General features: G+C 47.5%; 1 protein-coding gene across 1 annotated transcript in view; it reads left to right on the plus strand.

The window, feature by feature from the left end:
- The window catches only part of ESR1 (estrogen receptor 1), a 247,623-nt gene extending 234,013 nt beyond the window's left edge, over positions 1–13,610 (plus strand). The window contains exons 8-9 of the mRNA XM_060283390.1: positions 6,537–6,720; positions 10,869–13,610. Coding sequence (XP_060139373.1) covers positions 6,537–6,720; positions 10,869–11,103 — 419 coding nt within the window. The 3' untranslated portion in view covers positions 11,104–13,610. The remainder of the gene's footprint in view (positions 1–6,536; positions 6,721–10,868) is intronic.
- Positions 13,611–14,000: the final 390 nt, after the last annotated feature.

The following is a 14,000-nucleotide window of genomic DNA, read 5'->3' on the forward strand; positions in this document are numbered from 1 at the left end:
CTGGAGATAAACATGCAAACCAGCACCAAGAAGGGGTGGACTTTACAGTCACACAAGAAGGTGTCACTTCACAGTGGCCAGCGTTGCTCATCACAGGGTTTTTAAATAGTGCTGTTCAACTCAGGATGATGTGAACATGTGCATTCAACCAACTATATATTCTTAGGTCGTATGTCATTTTTTCTGGCTTCGCAGTTAATTCAGATGAACGTTTAAGGATGTTTTATAAACACCTGTATTCACACTAACTCAGTTTATTAACTAGGCAGAGGAGGGAGGGGCGTCCGGTTCATTATTTTGTTTATACATTGCCTATTCCACAGAGGATTAGAAATGGCTTACTAAATTTCATGTGATGCAAAGGGAGTAAGGCAGTAATTAACCCAATCTGAAAAAAAGGAAAATAATGTGAAGAAAATAATAAATTCAGGAGTCAGATTAGCACACAGTAGTCCATCTGTACGGTTGCTAGGAGTGGGCCACAAATTTGGCTCTCAGTTTCCTTTGCTGGGCCAAAGCAAAGGGAACACATTCTATTATAAGCTCCACTGGCTTTTAATAAAAATAAAATAAAATAGACTAGTTGTTCCACATAAAATCTCTCCTTTAGGCACATCTCGACAAGGACTATTTCTCACAACCAGCACTCGATAAAGATTATGCAACTGAGAATTCGAGTGTTTTTTTTTTGTTTTGTTTTGTTTTTGTTTTTGCAGTACGCGGGCCTCTCACTGTTGTGGCCTCTCCCGTTGCGGAGCACAGGCTCCGGACACACAGGCTCAGCGGCCATGGCTCACGGGCCCAGCCGCTCCGCGGCATGTGGGATCTTCCCGGACCGGGGCACGAACCCGTGTCCCCTGCATCGGCAGGCGGACTCTCAACCACTGCGCCACCAGGGAAGCCCAGAACTTGAGTGTTTTATTCTCTGATAAGAAAGTAGGGTGCAGATATTTGAGGTTGCCCGTTAAGGGAAGATCCATATATTTTGATAATCAGCTGGGCAGTTGTTAGGGATAAAGGCCTCCTATGAAAATTGTTAACTGTGTACAGGGTCTGATAGGATGAGCTTGAGCCCTGACCATTATACTGACAAGAGTGAAGGTCAGGGCTGGGCCAAGGCATTGAGACACAGTAGGATTCATAACGTGGAGCAGGAAGTATTCAAATGCTGTTTCATCTCATGATGTTCCGCATCAGGAGTCTAGTCTCCAACTTGCTGGTTCTGGGTCATTTCCTCCCTGAATGTCTGGCGCAGATATCCAGGTGTGCTTTCTGTACTGCTGCTGTGTAATAAGTTACCCCAAAACTTAATGGCCAAAAGAAGGAAAAAAAGGTTTGGATTCTATTAATCACGGATTTGGATAGAGCACAGAGGGCATGGACTGTTTCTTCTCCACCATGTCTGGGGCCGCAGGTGAGGGTCATCCACTGGGAGTAATTTGATAGTCGTGGGCCAGAGACATCTTAAAGGACTTTATTCCCACGCTGACGATTGATGCTGGCTGTTGGCTGGGACATCAGCTGGAGCTGTCCACTGGGATGCTTATCTGTGGCCTTGGCTTCTTCACTACCTGTTGCACTGTACCCCTTACAAGGCGGTGAGGGCTCCAGAAGCAAGTGTCCCAGATGACAGGCAGAAGCTCTCTGCCTTGTATGACAGGCATGTCATACCTTAGAAGCCAGGTGGCGTCACTTCTATTCCATTCTGTTGATGGCAAGCAAGTTATGGGTCCACCCAGACTCAAGGGAGGGCCATAACCCGCACGTCTCCATGACAGGTCTGCCAAGATCACGTCGTAGAGACACATGTCGGATGGGAGATACTGTTGTGATCATTTTTGGAAAATAAATCTGCCCCAACCTGTGTAAAGAGCCACTCCCTGCTCTGCACTGTTGCTCCGTTGTCTTTGAAATGCCCCGTGAGAAAAGGTGAGATGCAGGGAAACAAATTCAGCCAGAATGTTTTAACCTGCCTTTTCTGGGAAAAAAGTGAAACCCTCAAGGCCTCCTGAGACCAGGCTAGCTCACCTGCACTAGGAGTTCCGCGTGGAACCTTGTGAACAAACCCCTTCGTATTACATGCGCTGCACATTTTCCATCACGTGTCTCTTCAGACTGTCTTCTTGACCTCAGAAAGGTAGTAATTGACTGAAGAATAGGAAAATCAGAACCCTGGCTGTTTCTTAATATATTACAGACATAATTAACAAAAAGAAGGCTCCTGGGCTTCCCTGGTGGCGCAGTGGTTGAGAGTCCGCCTGCCGATGCACGGGACGCGGGTTCGTGCCCCGGTCCGGGAAGATCCCACATGCCGAGGAGCGGCTAGGCCCGTGAGCCATGGCCGCTGAGCCTGCGCGTCCGGAGCCTGTGCTCCGCAATGGGAGAGGCCACAACAGTGAGAGGCCCGCGTACCGCAAAAAAAAAAAAAAATCCTTCATTGTTTGGGACTGTCCCGCGCATTGTAGGACATCCAGCTCAGCCCTTCCCACTAAGTGGCTTCAGCGGCCACGAGCTGTCCAACACCCCACCAGGACCAGCAACCCCAGGAGGAGAAGCCGCAGTCAGAGGTGAAGGCTAAAACGGACGCAGTGCTCATGAAACTCAGCCTTGAAGGCAGTTATGAGCGCACACCGTCTGGCTGTGGAAGCCATTCCCAGCGGCCCACCTTCAAGGCTGACCTGCCGATGAATCCCTGGGTCGTCCGTGAGCCAGATCCAGAAAGCAGCTCTCTTTTACTCCAGCTGAGCGGCAGCTTTCTGGCCTGGACCACTTACAGCCGTGGGTTTGAGGAGTTTTCTTCCCTCTCTTTTTCCTTTGAGTCATTCCCTCTGCTTTTCTGGTCAAGCTGCTATAGATGGAATGACTGTCCCAGGGTCCGTTGTCACATTCTTCCTTCTGGAAAAGACAAAAAAGAAAATGGCCTTACTTGAAACTTTGTCCTCAAGCATCTGGTGAGCCTCAGCCTTCCCCACTTCTCCGGGAGCAGTGAGGTGTGCCCCTCAGTGGAGCTCAGTGGCTGGGCGAGCAGGACCCTGGGCTGTGCTACTGTTTCCTCTGGACACAGTCACATGCACACATGCACTACCGTGTCCATATCTGCATTCTTCCAGCCTCCAGAAGACTCCATCATCTGGAGAAGTGATGAGGGGTAGCAAGGGTGTTCCTGTGGGATGGAGCAAAAAGGAGGAAAGAAGGAAGAGAGTGTCCAAGCAGAGAAAGAGAAGGAGGGAGAGAGCAAGGGCAACGGTCACTGAGAGCCAGAGAGGGAGAGAGGCTGACATCTCGTGTCTATGGGGGGACCATGCAGTCCCACTCCCCGTTCTTTTCTGCCACCCACTTTCTCCATAGGCTCTTCCTAAAAGCTCCCAATGTTGGCTGCAAGATTCAGAATATGTAGAGGCTCAGATCTGCCAATAGCACTTCAAGACTGGATAATGACATACAGATTGTTTTTTTCCATCTTTGGGATTTGGAGCAGCCTGGGGAGTTGCAAAAGCCTGCCTTGTTGTAAGACTCTTTCTGAAGGCTTGCACTGTCTGATCACTGGCTCCGTGCTGCTGGGAACACTGGCGCAGCTGTCCAGGGTGGCAGGGACCACCTGGGATATGGAAATTACCGGGAACCCTGTTTGGCTTTTGCCAGAGCACCTGAGGCATTCTGGGAGTTCGGATTTCTGTTGTTTCTCTCCACCGGCCCCTTAGGGGCAAAAGGCAGCAAACACGGACCACATGTTTTGCCAGAAAAGCCCCAAAGGAAGATGGCTGCAGTTGTCAATTATTGGCATTTCTACAGGACTGTATATTTATTTCGAAGTATATTTGCACGGCTAGGAAGCATCTCGCAAGGATGAGATGATAAGCTGTGTTGGTGCCAAAACAGGACTAGAAAAACAGGCTTGTTCTGAGAGTGGCTTGCATCCTGAGAGACAGTGTGAAGACAATCCTTCCTCCACAGGCAATAGCTGCTCTTAAGACATTAATGCTTAAAAGAAAATAAGGCCTGGAATCCCTATCTCGTGACACACCGTCCGCACACAGTAGGTTCTCAATGAGAGCATGCGGGAGGGGGGAGCCCACGGGAGGATGGGGAACCAGCGGCACAAGGGAAAACCACACTCCCCAGAGCCTGAGTGCCAAGGCTCTTACCTCCACAGGAGAGGGCAGAGTGCAACGCGGGCCCTCAGGACGCCCGTGATTCTGCACAGGGTGCCCTCACCCTGTGCACACACGTAGGTGCCGCTGAGCGTCACCTTCCCACGCGGGGACATGGAAGCTCCTTGGTTCTGTGGTTTCCACGAACAAGAATGGGATTATTGATGAACGAGGCCAGCATCCTGGGTGGTAACAAAAAAGGAATTTGGTAGAAAACACAGCATCCAAGTTGGATTAACTCAGTTCTGTGGCCTGGGCAGGTTCCCAGGACATCCAGCCAGACGCAGGGCCTCTGAGAGACGCGAGGCTAGAATGTGTGTGATGACATGAGGGCAGGGAGAGGCGTGGCCGTGGGGCTCTGGAGAGGCTGCCCCTGACCCCCCCAGCCCACTGGCATACACCTCCCTTGCCATCCGTTACCTCCCGGCCAACACCAAGGCCACTAGACATTTGCCCATTTTTCTAGTGGACACAGTCTTTATCAGAAGCCCACGTGGAACATAAGTAATCCAGCAATTTCTTTCTTATCCCACTGCCTGTCCGCTGCTTACTCATTCTGTGCTCAATTTCCTCTGTATCAGAGTGCCTCCGGGTATCAAAACTACATTATTCTATTCTACTGCCTGTAAGCCCAGAGCCTGACCATTCTGGTTCTGCTGTTGTTGTATTTGTTTTAAATATTAGCCCTTTTCCATTCCAGGCAATTACAACTGTATGTACTGTAAGTTCCTCTGTGTGGGTGTTTTCCCCATTCCCGACCTACAGGCTGCTGTGTGAGCAGTAACTCGTCACTGCGTTACAAGTACAAAGTCGGGGATTCATAAACTTGGGGGCCTTTAACTTGAAAATACCAGTGAGGATGGGGGGAGGGGAGGAGAAGAAATATACTTACGGGTGGGCCAGTGGGCTCATAAGACCAAAAAAAATGTTGCTAAATAGACGTATATCTTGAGAAAAATACCGCGTCATCTGCGCCCTGCGAGATGATGCATTTGGGTAGGAGGAGCTGATTTCTGCAGTGTTTACTTGATAGAACAGCCATCGTTGTGGTCCCAAGACAAGAATACTCCATCCTGCCCTCCTTTTGCTTTCAGTACTTCTCACCTCTTAATCATTCACCTTCCTCTGCTCCTTGGGCTGAGCTCGCAACTTAAGTCAAAGAGTCAGGATTCTTTCAGTTGCAAGTGACAGAAACCCAACTAACACTATCTTAAGCAAACAGGGGATTTATGGATTCATGTGTTAGAAAGGACATTATGGAAGCTCTAAGGTCAAATGAAAAAAGTAAGAACCAGGACCTTATGACAGGAACCAGGATTTCTCCCTTCCCTCCCCTCCCCCCTCCTGCCTCCCCCACGTAACTATCACCTCTGCTGGTCGTCGCTGGGCTCCATTCTGCAGGGGGAGCTCTACGTACCTGGAAGATGGCGCTTACAGGTCCCACATTCTCATACTCCCAGTGCCTCCACCCTAGAGGAAGGAACTTCCGCCCACAACTTCCATATGCAAACTCACAAAAAGCTTTGATTGTCTATCTCAGGGCTAATACTATCCAAAAGGATAGAGTGACCTGATTGTCTAATTTCAGCCTTGAGTCTACCTGTGGCCCCGAGAGCGGGATTTATTACCAGAAAAAAGGCAAGAGGGGAAAAAAAAAAAAAAAAAAACATGCCTGGCAGTGAAATACAGCAGTTCCCGGGGGCCTCTCTACCCTCGCATCATAAACCTTTCAGCTGAGGATGAAAAGTACGAAGGCCCCACAGCTGACCTGAACTGTAACAGCAAATTAAAAATTGCCTGTCAGTCACTTAGCAAATCACTTTTGCTCTCTCTGTGCACCTCACCGAGAGGTCACGTGTCTCTAACTTAGCGTCTCCGTTATAAAACCGGATGTAGAGTCAGCACACTGGCTCGTTCTCAACTCTGCTCCATCCTGTCGAGTTCGCTCAGCAGGTTAATGCAGCTCTCTGCCCTCCGCTTTCTTCATGTGAAAAGGAACAATAATGCCTCCTTCGTGGAGCTGTCATCAGCGTTAACAGGATAGCGTTGGTGACAGGCGTGTCAGAGGAGAGGTGGCTGGTGTCAACCACCATGGCCCCAAGGCGAACAGTGCCTTTCCAGGGAATCTTGATGACAAATCCTGGAAACTGGCTCCCACACAGGAGGCCACATGAGTTTCCTAAACGTGTGCTCTCACCCACGTATATTCCTAAGGAATTTTGCATGGTTGCCTGGACCGAATAGATCCCGAACTTCCCCGTTGCCGGGCGGGGGCAGGGTGGGGGGAGGGGCACTGGCTCAGTCTTACGTCCCACGCACATGCCCAGCTTCCCGGACCTCATCCTCTTTGAGTTTCTCTCTCTCACTCTCTCTCTGCACATTCAGGAGTGTACACATTTCTGTCCAGCACCCTGAAGTCTCTGGAAGAGAAGGACCATATCCACCGTGTCCTGGACAAGATCACAGACACCTTGATCCATCTGATGGCCAAAGCGGGCCTGACTCTGCAGCAACAGCACCGGCGTCTGGCCCAGCTCCTCCTCATCCTCTCTCACATCAGGCACATGAGGTGAGGCGTCCTTGGGTTTCCCATGGGAGAGACGTAAAGCAGTCAAGCCCCCAACAATATGCTACGGCTGGCCCAGGAAGGGCTGACGTCTGAGAACAGATAACACACTGGGGACAGTTCCCGGCACATAGCATAAAGGCTGTGGGAGGAGAGCAGAGGGAGGCAGTAACTCAGTCTGGGGTGTGGGCGGGTGTCAGAGAAGCCTGCAGAGAGATGATACTTTCGCTCAGTTTGGCGCATGCGCAAGATCCTAAGCCGGGGAAGAGTGTGCCGCGTGCAGCTCAGGGGAGGAGGGTCCCGTCTGGTTGTTCACTCGGCCCCAGCCAATCAGGGGAAGTCCGCGAACACACTCGTCCTCGGAAAGCACTGCGCACATCCATTACTGTTCCTGTGTCGCACTCTCCTTACTTAACAAGTGGAAATTCTAAATGAGAGACTCTGGGTCCAAACACCTTGTGGATGGTCAACGTTGACTCCTCCATCCCTCTCAATCCATTCTTGTCACCCCCGTTGCCATTACCCTCGCCCAAGCCACCATCATCTCCTCCTGGATTTCTGCCCCAGCTGCCTAACCTGTCTCCCTGTCTTCAACTCAGAGCCTTTCTAATCCATTCTCCACAGTAGAGCCAGTGTGATCATTCTGATACCAAATCTTATCACATTGCTTTCCTACTTAAAGCCTTGAAATGGCTTCCCATTGCTTTTAGATGAAAGTATAAATCCATTTATTTTGCTTATATTCCTTCTTATGCTCTAGCCTTACTTAACTTTCAGGACTTCCTGGTAGTCTGGGCTGTAGCCCTAATCAGCTGTTCTCTGAGTCAAGGGGGACTTCCGCTGCAGGCTGCAGATGGGCTGCGCAGCTGTTTCCCTCCGCTGGGCTCACGCACACATTTGTGGGTCAGCTGATGGAAGCAGGGCACAGCTGGGAGACTCTGCATCTAGCTGCAGGCCTGAAGGTTGGCCAGGTGACTACCCCGTGTGCCTCTTGCCCTCCTTGTAGCCCCAGGAGAGCTGGGACATGTTCTCATATTGATGGCAGAGACACGAGAAAGTGAGTCTGTTTGGAGAAGTGCATTTTAATCTTTTAGTTAAGTCATGTCCACGAACATTCCATTGGCCAAGCAAGTCACATGATACAGCCCAAAGTCAAGGATCATGGACACATGGCACAGAGAGTGAATCTTCCTGAACGGTAAGCTAATCTATCATAGCTTAGATGTGACTCCTTGCAGGAAGCATCTCCTGACCCTTAACACCTAGGTGAGATTTATACCCTGTCCTTCCTCATTGTTACTGCTCATTTTTTATCTTTCAGCACCATTAGACTGTAAACTCTGTGAGGCAGTTATCACAACCCATTTTGCTTACTCTGTGTACCCAGCACCACCTAGCATAGGGCTTGGCACGTAGTAACTACTCAATAAATATTTTCTATAGAAGGACGATAGCAGAGGAAATAGAGTCTTTCTGTGCCAGAAGGTAAAAGTGGCCTTGTTTCCATTCTAAATGGCTGGCCAGAGGCTTAGTGGGTACCATTCCCGTGAACAGAACCCAGCCTGCAGGGAAGAGATGAAGAAAGTATCGGATTCTTTACTCCAGAAAGGCCACAACAGTGAGGTGAAGTGATGACACTCCTGCATGATGAAGTCTCTATGACCTTGGGCTTACACCAGAACCCCAGGAATGAAAAAGAGATTCTGTTTCTTAGTGGCTATGAGGGAAGGGCCAAGGTGTCTAGAAAGAGTTCGATTAATTTTTAAGGGGTCTTCAGACCTTGAGACTGAGTCAAATGGCAAGAAGTTCATCCCATCAAAGTCCCAGGTGCCTCCTTTTCTGGAGATAACTTTGCCAACTGTTAGCTTCTTGAGAAAATAAATGTATCTTTCGTTCTTTGTATGTCCCACAGTGCCGTATATGAAGTCTTACATGTCGTATATGCTCACAACATTATTACTGAGTGAATGAGTGAATAAATGAATGAATGAACAAATTACCTGAGGTTTTTCCTATGAATTTGAAATTCACAAATGATGGCTTTCACTTGCCAAAGTTGGGGAGAAAGTGACTGCAGTCTCTGTTCTTAGGGAGTCCCCAAGAATCCCTGTGTCACAGATGAAGGCCTCACATTGGCCAAGTTGAGTAGGTGACTGCATTTGGAGTACACATTTTCAGTCCTTTCCCATCCATTTCTTTTGATGAATATTACACATAGGGAAGAGGGGGATAGATCAGAATAACATAATCCCCTACCAAATTTCCTGACCGAGAGAGTAACCTTCCCCTTGAAGAAAATGTATTAGCTCTACTCCAAGCTAGGAATTTCACTGATGTAGAAACCATGTATCACAGATGAAGGGTCTTTTTTTGTTGGTAGGAATTGCTGGATTTTCAAATCCATTAACTGCTTGTCAGCATTAGCCAGCCTAATTAGTTAATACCAAGTATATTTGCACTGCACATACAGGCCTTGCTAGTTTTACTGGCAACACATGGCCAAGGGCCACGGCGGCAAGAGTTCCTGTTTGTATTGTGTGACGAGCTGGAGAGAAGTTGCTATTCTATTGCAAGCTTTGAGCTTTCTCTCTCTCACTCTCACACACACACACCCACACCCACATACCAACAACAATATTATGGTGCCTCATTACAGCCAATCTGAATCACGGAACTCTGTTGTGTTAAGCTTGGCCCCAGCCATATGTTGTTATTCAGAGCATTTAACACCAGATTTCATCGGATGGTAAATGTGATTCATTAGGTTGCAAGAGGAAGACGGTGTCAGATCCAGGGGCATTCAACTTGAACAGCATTTTAAATTAAAACAAAAAGAAGAAAACAAAATCCCACTGGAAAACGTAATTTAGGTGGTTGTGTCATATGGCCCAAATCACTTTGATGCTATGTTTCCATGGCGCGTCTCCAGCTAGGGCTGACTTTCCCTACTGAAAATGCAAATATTTTTTAGGATGTTCTTGGTCTGTCTACTCATGATCCATGATTCTTTTTAAAGAAATGTCAATCTAGAGAATAGTTGTTTTTTTTTTTTTCCTGGTGGTAGTGTTGTGGGGACAGAGCAGAGATGTAGCTGGTGGAGGACGGGGCTGGGGGTCGGGGGAAGAGCGGTAAGAGGAGAAGCACCATTTACATGCATTTCCCTAGGTCCGTCCAGCCCATATTTTCTGAGCATTTACCAGTTCTTGCCACTGTTGGAGACCTACGGGATGGACAAATTGCAGCCCCTCACTGAACTTGCACAGTGTGTGTTGGGATGCAGGTTGGCAGTGTGTGTGTGTGTGCACATGCTTATGGAACAAGAATAAACATACATACAAGACATACATTCATAGGAGAAGGTCAGGTTGTCATAGTGCTGGGAGAAAAACAGTAACATGAAAGCCAACCGCTAAACCTGCAGGGTCTTGAGCCGAATGCCACTGGGGTCGTGGAAGGCCTTTCAGAGCAGGTGGCATTCGAAGATCTGGGGGAAGTTCATGCAGGTGGGGGGACAGCAAGGGCAGATACCCTGAGTCTGGAAGTCTTGCTTTGTTTCTTTAGGGCCAGCATGAAAACTAGGGTGGTTAAAGGGAGTGGGTTAGGGAGAGGGGCAGGACAAGCCATGTCAGTTGGATCTTGCATAGCACGGACAGAAATTTAGATTTTATTCTGAGTTACACGGGAAGCAACTGAACAGTTTGAAGCAAGGGAACTTCTTGAACGGTTTATTGCACGTTTAAAAAGCTCTTTCCTGGAAATCTAAAAAAGAGGGGATATATGTATACGTAACTGATTCACTTTGCTGTACAGCAGAAACTAACACAGCATTGTAAAGCAACTATACTCCAAGAAAAATTAATAAAAAATAAAGTAAAATAACAATTTAAAAATTAATTAATTAATTAAATTAAAAAATAAAAACTCTTTCCTACCTGGTAGCCTATCTCATCTGTTCTCTTTTTAGATGTAATTGTGATAGAGGGAAAGAAATTCACCTGCATAGTAAACCCTAAACTGGCTCTTTAAATAGGAAGAAAGGTTGGCATATCAGTGTCGCTGGGGTTTTTCTCACTTGCCCTTCCTCGGCATTTCAGCAGTCCTGGATCTGGGGATGGTCTAAAGCGGTCCTGTCTGTGTCTTCCCGCCCACAGTAACAAAGGCATGGAGCATCTGTACAGCATGAAGTGCAAGAATGTGGTGCCTCTCTATGACCTGCTGCTGGAGATGCTGGACGCCCACCGCCTGCACGCCCCAGCCAATTTCGGGAGCGCACCCACGGAGGACGTGAACCAGAGCCAGCTGGCCACCGCCGGCTCAACTTCATCACATTCCTTGCAAACGTATTACATCACGGGGGAGGCAGAGAATTTCCCCACCACAATCTGAGAGCTCCGCGGCTCCCCCAGGGCTCTGAGAATCCCTGTCGCACTTTATCCACATCGTGCATCACTCTAGCCGACTTCTGCCCCTGCACACACTCTGGCATGCACCCAGCGCTGGCTTTCTAATATGGGTGGCCATTCATTTGCTTGCTCAGTTCTAAGTGGCACACCTTCTTTTGGGAACAGCCAAAGGGATTATTCCAGGGCTACTTTCTTTGTTAACAGCTCTCTCTCTCTCCCTTTGCTACCTTACTCAGCATGAGGATTCCCTTAGCGTTTCATGACTGAGCTCCGTCTGCGAGCTGGGCTCAGATGACTGTGCACTTTAGCTACTTGTGACCCAAGGCCTGGAGAGTGGACATTTCACCTCCGTGAATGTGAAGCACTTTTTAATGGATCTTATTGAAGCGTAAGCCACAGGAAAGAATTGAAAGTGGCTCCTTTAATTGCTGACTTGGAGAAAGCTAGGTCCAGGGTTCATTATAACATCCTCTTGTATTCCTATAGTAACATATCATTTTAGTAAAGTCAGACCTTAAAGCTTCTGCTCTGTTGCATGGCTGTAGCAGAATATCTGGTGACTGTGCACCCACTTCCCCTATAGGAATACAAGATGCACACAGGGAAGGAAGAGCCCCTAACTGTCAACACTTTGTCAACTAAATACACTGCACCTTCAGATTTGCTGAATGCTTTACCATTAGCTTTTGAGAGCACTAGGTATAGGTCATGGGTTCCAATTCTTGCTTCCCATGGACCCATGGAAAACAGCAAGTTGATCCCAGTTAAGTCACCTCCACATACACCAGTTCCTTTGTGAGAGATAAGTTCTTGTTTTTTGGTTTTTTTTCCATTTTATAAAAGAAAGCCCTTACCCCCCAGAACTTGCAGTAAATGGGCTTCAGGACCTGTTCTGGTGTGATCTCACTCTTATCAGCAGAGGGCGCTCTGCTCGGCTCTTCCTGGTGTGTAACTTACAAGGTGAATTAGGGGTAGTGCCCAGGCTATGACCAAGGGCAGTTTAAATGAGCAGGCACCCTGGTGACACTTTTAGCCCTGGAGCAGTGGGCTTAATAGTAAACGTGCATGATTCTTGCAGGTACTAGAGACCAAAGAGGAAAGCAGGGCAGAAACTGGATAAAACTGTGAGGCTCGGGGTGGCCCTACCACAGGCTGCAGCCACTTAGGAGTGCTACTGGCAGACCCCATACTGCACTGCGGGGCTGCCCTGGGGTCCATGGGGCAGTCCTTCTCTTCCTCATTTCCCCGCATGGCCCAGGTTGGAGGCACACTCTGGGCCAGGACTGGAGCGCTCTGAACTCAGGCTGCCTGGGGCCTGGTCAGACCACACCTGCCCTTGGTTGTTTAGAGCTCATCCAAAAATCAGGGTTTGGCCTTGAGGGAAAAACAAACAAACAAACTTCCCTAGAGTCTATTTCATTAACCTTCATGAGCCAGGAGGGCAAGACCAGAATTGGGCCATAGGAATCCTTAAACCTATAGGCTAAACAAGAGAGGCCTGCTCCAGCCACAGGGCAGATTTCCCTGGGTCTTTGCTTCTCTAAAGCAATTATGGATTATTTCCCCTTTTCAGCTAAAAAGAAAGTTTGGTTTCCTCTGGTGACCGCATCGTCTGTTAACTCAAACCCCAGTGATAGGCAATGCGTTAGCCAACAACCCAGCCAAACTTCTAGGGCTTCTCTTGGGATGCCTGTTTCAAAAGTGGATTTCATCCATTTCCAATGACCCAATCAGTGATCACCAAAGGACTGGGAACCTGGGAGGGCCAAGAAAAAAAAACAGTTGTTTTCACAAGTGCATCTAAATTGGGGGGCAATTTTATGTATCAGTATCTGCAGTAAGAATGTTTAGAACATAATTCTTCTGTTGTTTTTGTTTAAGAAGCACCTTATATAGTATAATATATATTTTTTTGAAATTGCAATGCTTGTTTGTCAGACAATTGAATGTAGTAATTCTGTTCTGGATTTAATTTGACTGGGTTAACATTCAAAACCAAGGAAAAATGTTTACTTTTTTTGTATTACTACCTTGTGATGTAGTCATTGATGCCTAAGGCCTGGTGATTATTCATTTAAATGAAGATCACATTTCATATCAACTTTTATATCCACAGTAGACAAAATAGCACTAATCCAGATGCCTATTGTTGGATCCTGAATGATAGACAATCATATGTAGCAGAGATTATGCCTGAAAAGGAAAATTATTCAGGGCAGCTAATTTTGCTTTACCAAAATATAAGTAGTAATATTTTTGGACAGTAGTGAATGGGTCAGTGGGTTCTTTTTAATGTTTATACTTAGATTTTCTTTTAAAAAAAATAAAAACAACAAAAAAAATTCTAGGACTATAGGTGATGTAATACCAGCTAAATCCAAACAATAATCCAGTGAAGGGTTTTACATTATTCATCTGAGATGTTTGTATTCATGTTAAGCTACTACTACGTTTGAAATGGGGCAGAGAACACCAGATGGTTGGTATGTTAGCCCGGGAGTTTCAAGTAATTTTTAAAGTCTCTTCTTATTTCAAGTGCCACTAATGGACAGCTGGTACTTTGCCGCTGACATTACTCTTGGGTGTAGGGAACATGCTGTATTCCCCCCCCCCCCCGCTCTGAGACAATTTAAAGTTTGAAAGCCATGGTGGATCGGGGTGGGGTGGGTGGGTGAGGGTAGGGTGGGGACGTGGGTTTAGGAATTTGAAGAATGGGAAATATCGTAATAAGAGTCTTGAAAGTATTTTGAAGCAGATCAATACTGGCACCCGGGGTATGCACCAGGGTTCAGTATTTCACTTGTGCCCTGTTAACCACAAATAAATAGCTGTATCTGACAGCCATTCAGATATAATGGCAGCTTGAGTTCTAGGGAAGAA

This window comes from Globicephala melas, chromosome 14, assembly GCF_963455315.2.
Source record: "Globicephala melas chromosome 14, mGloMel1.2, whole genome shotgun sequence".
NCBI lineage: Eukaryota > Metazoa > Chordata > Mammalia > Artiodactyla > Delphinidae > Globicephala > Globicephala melas.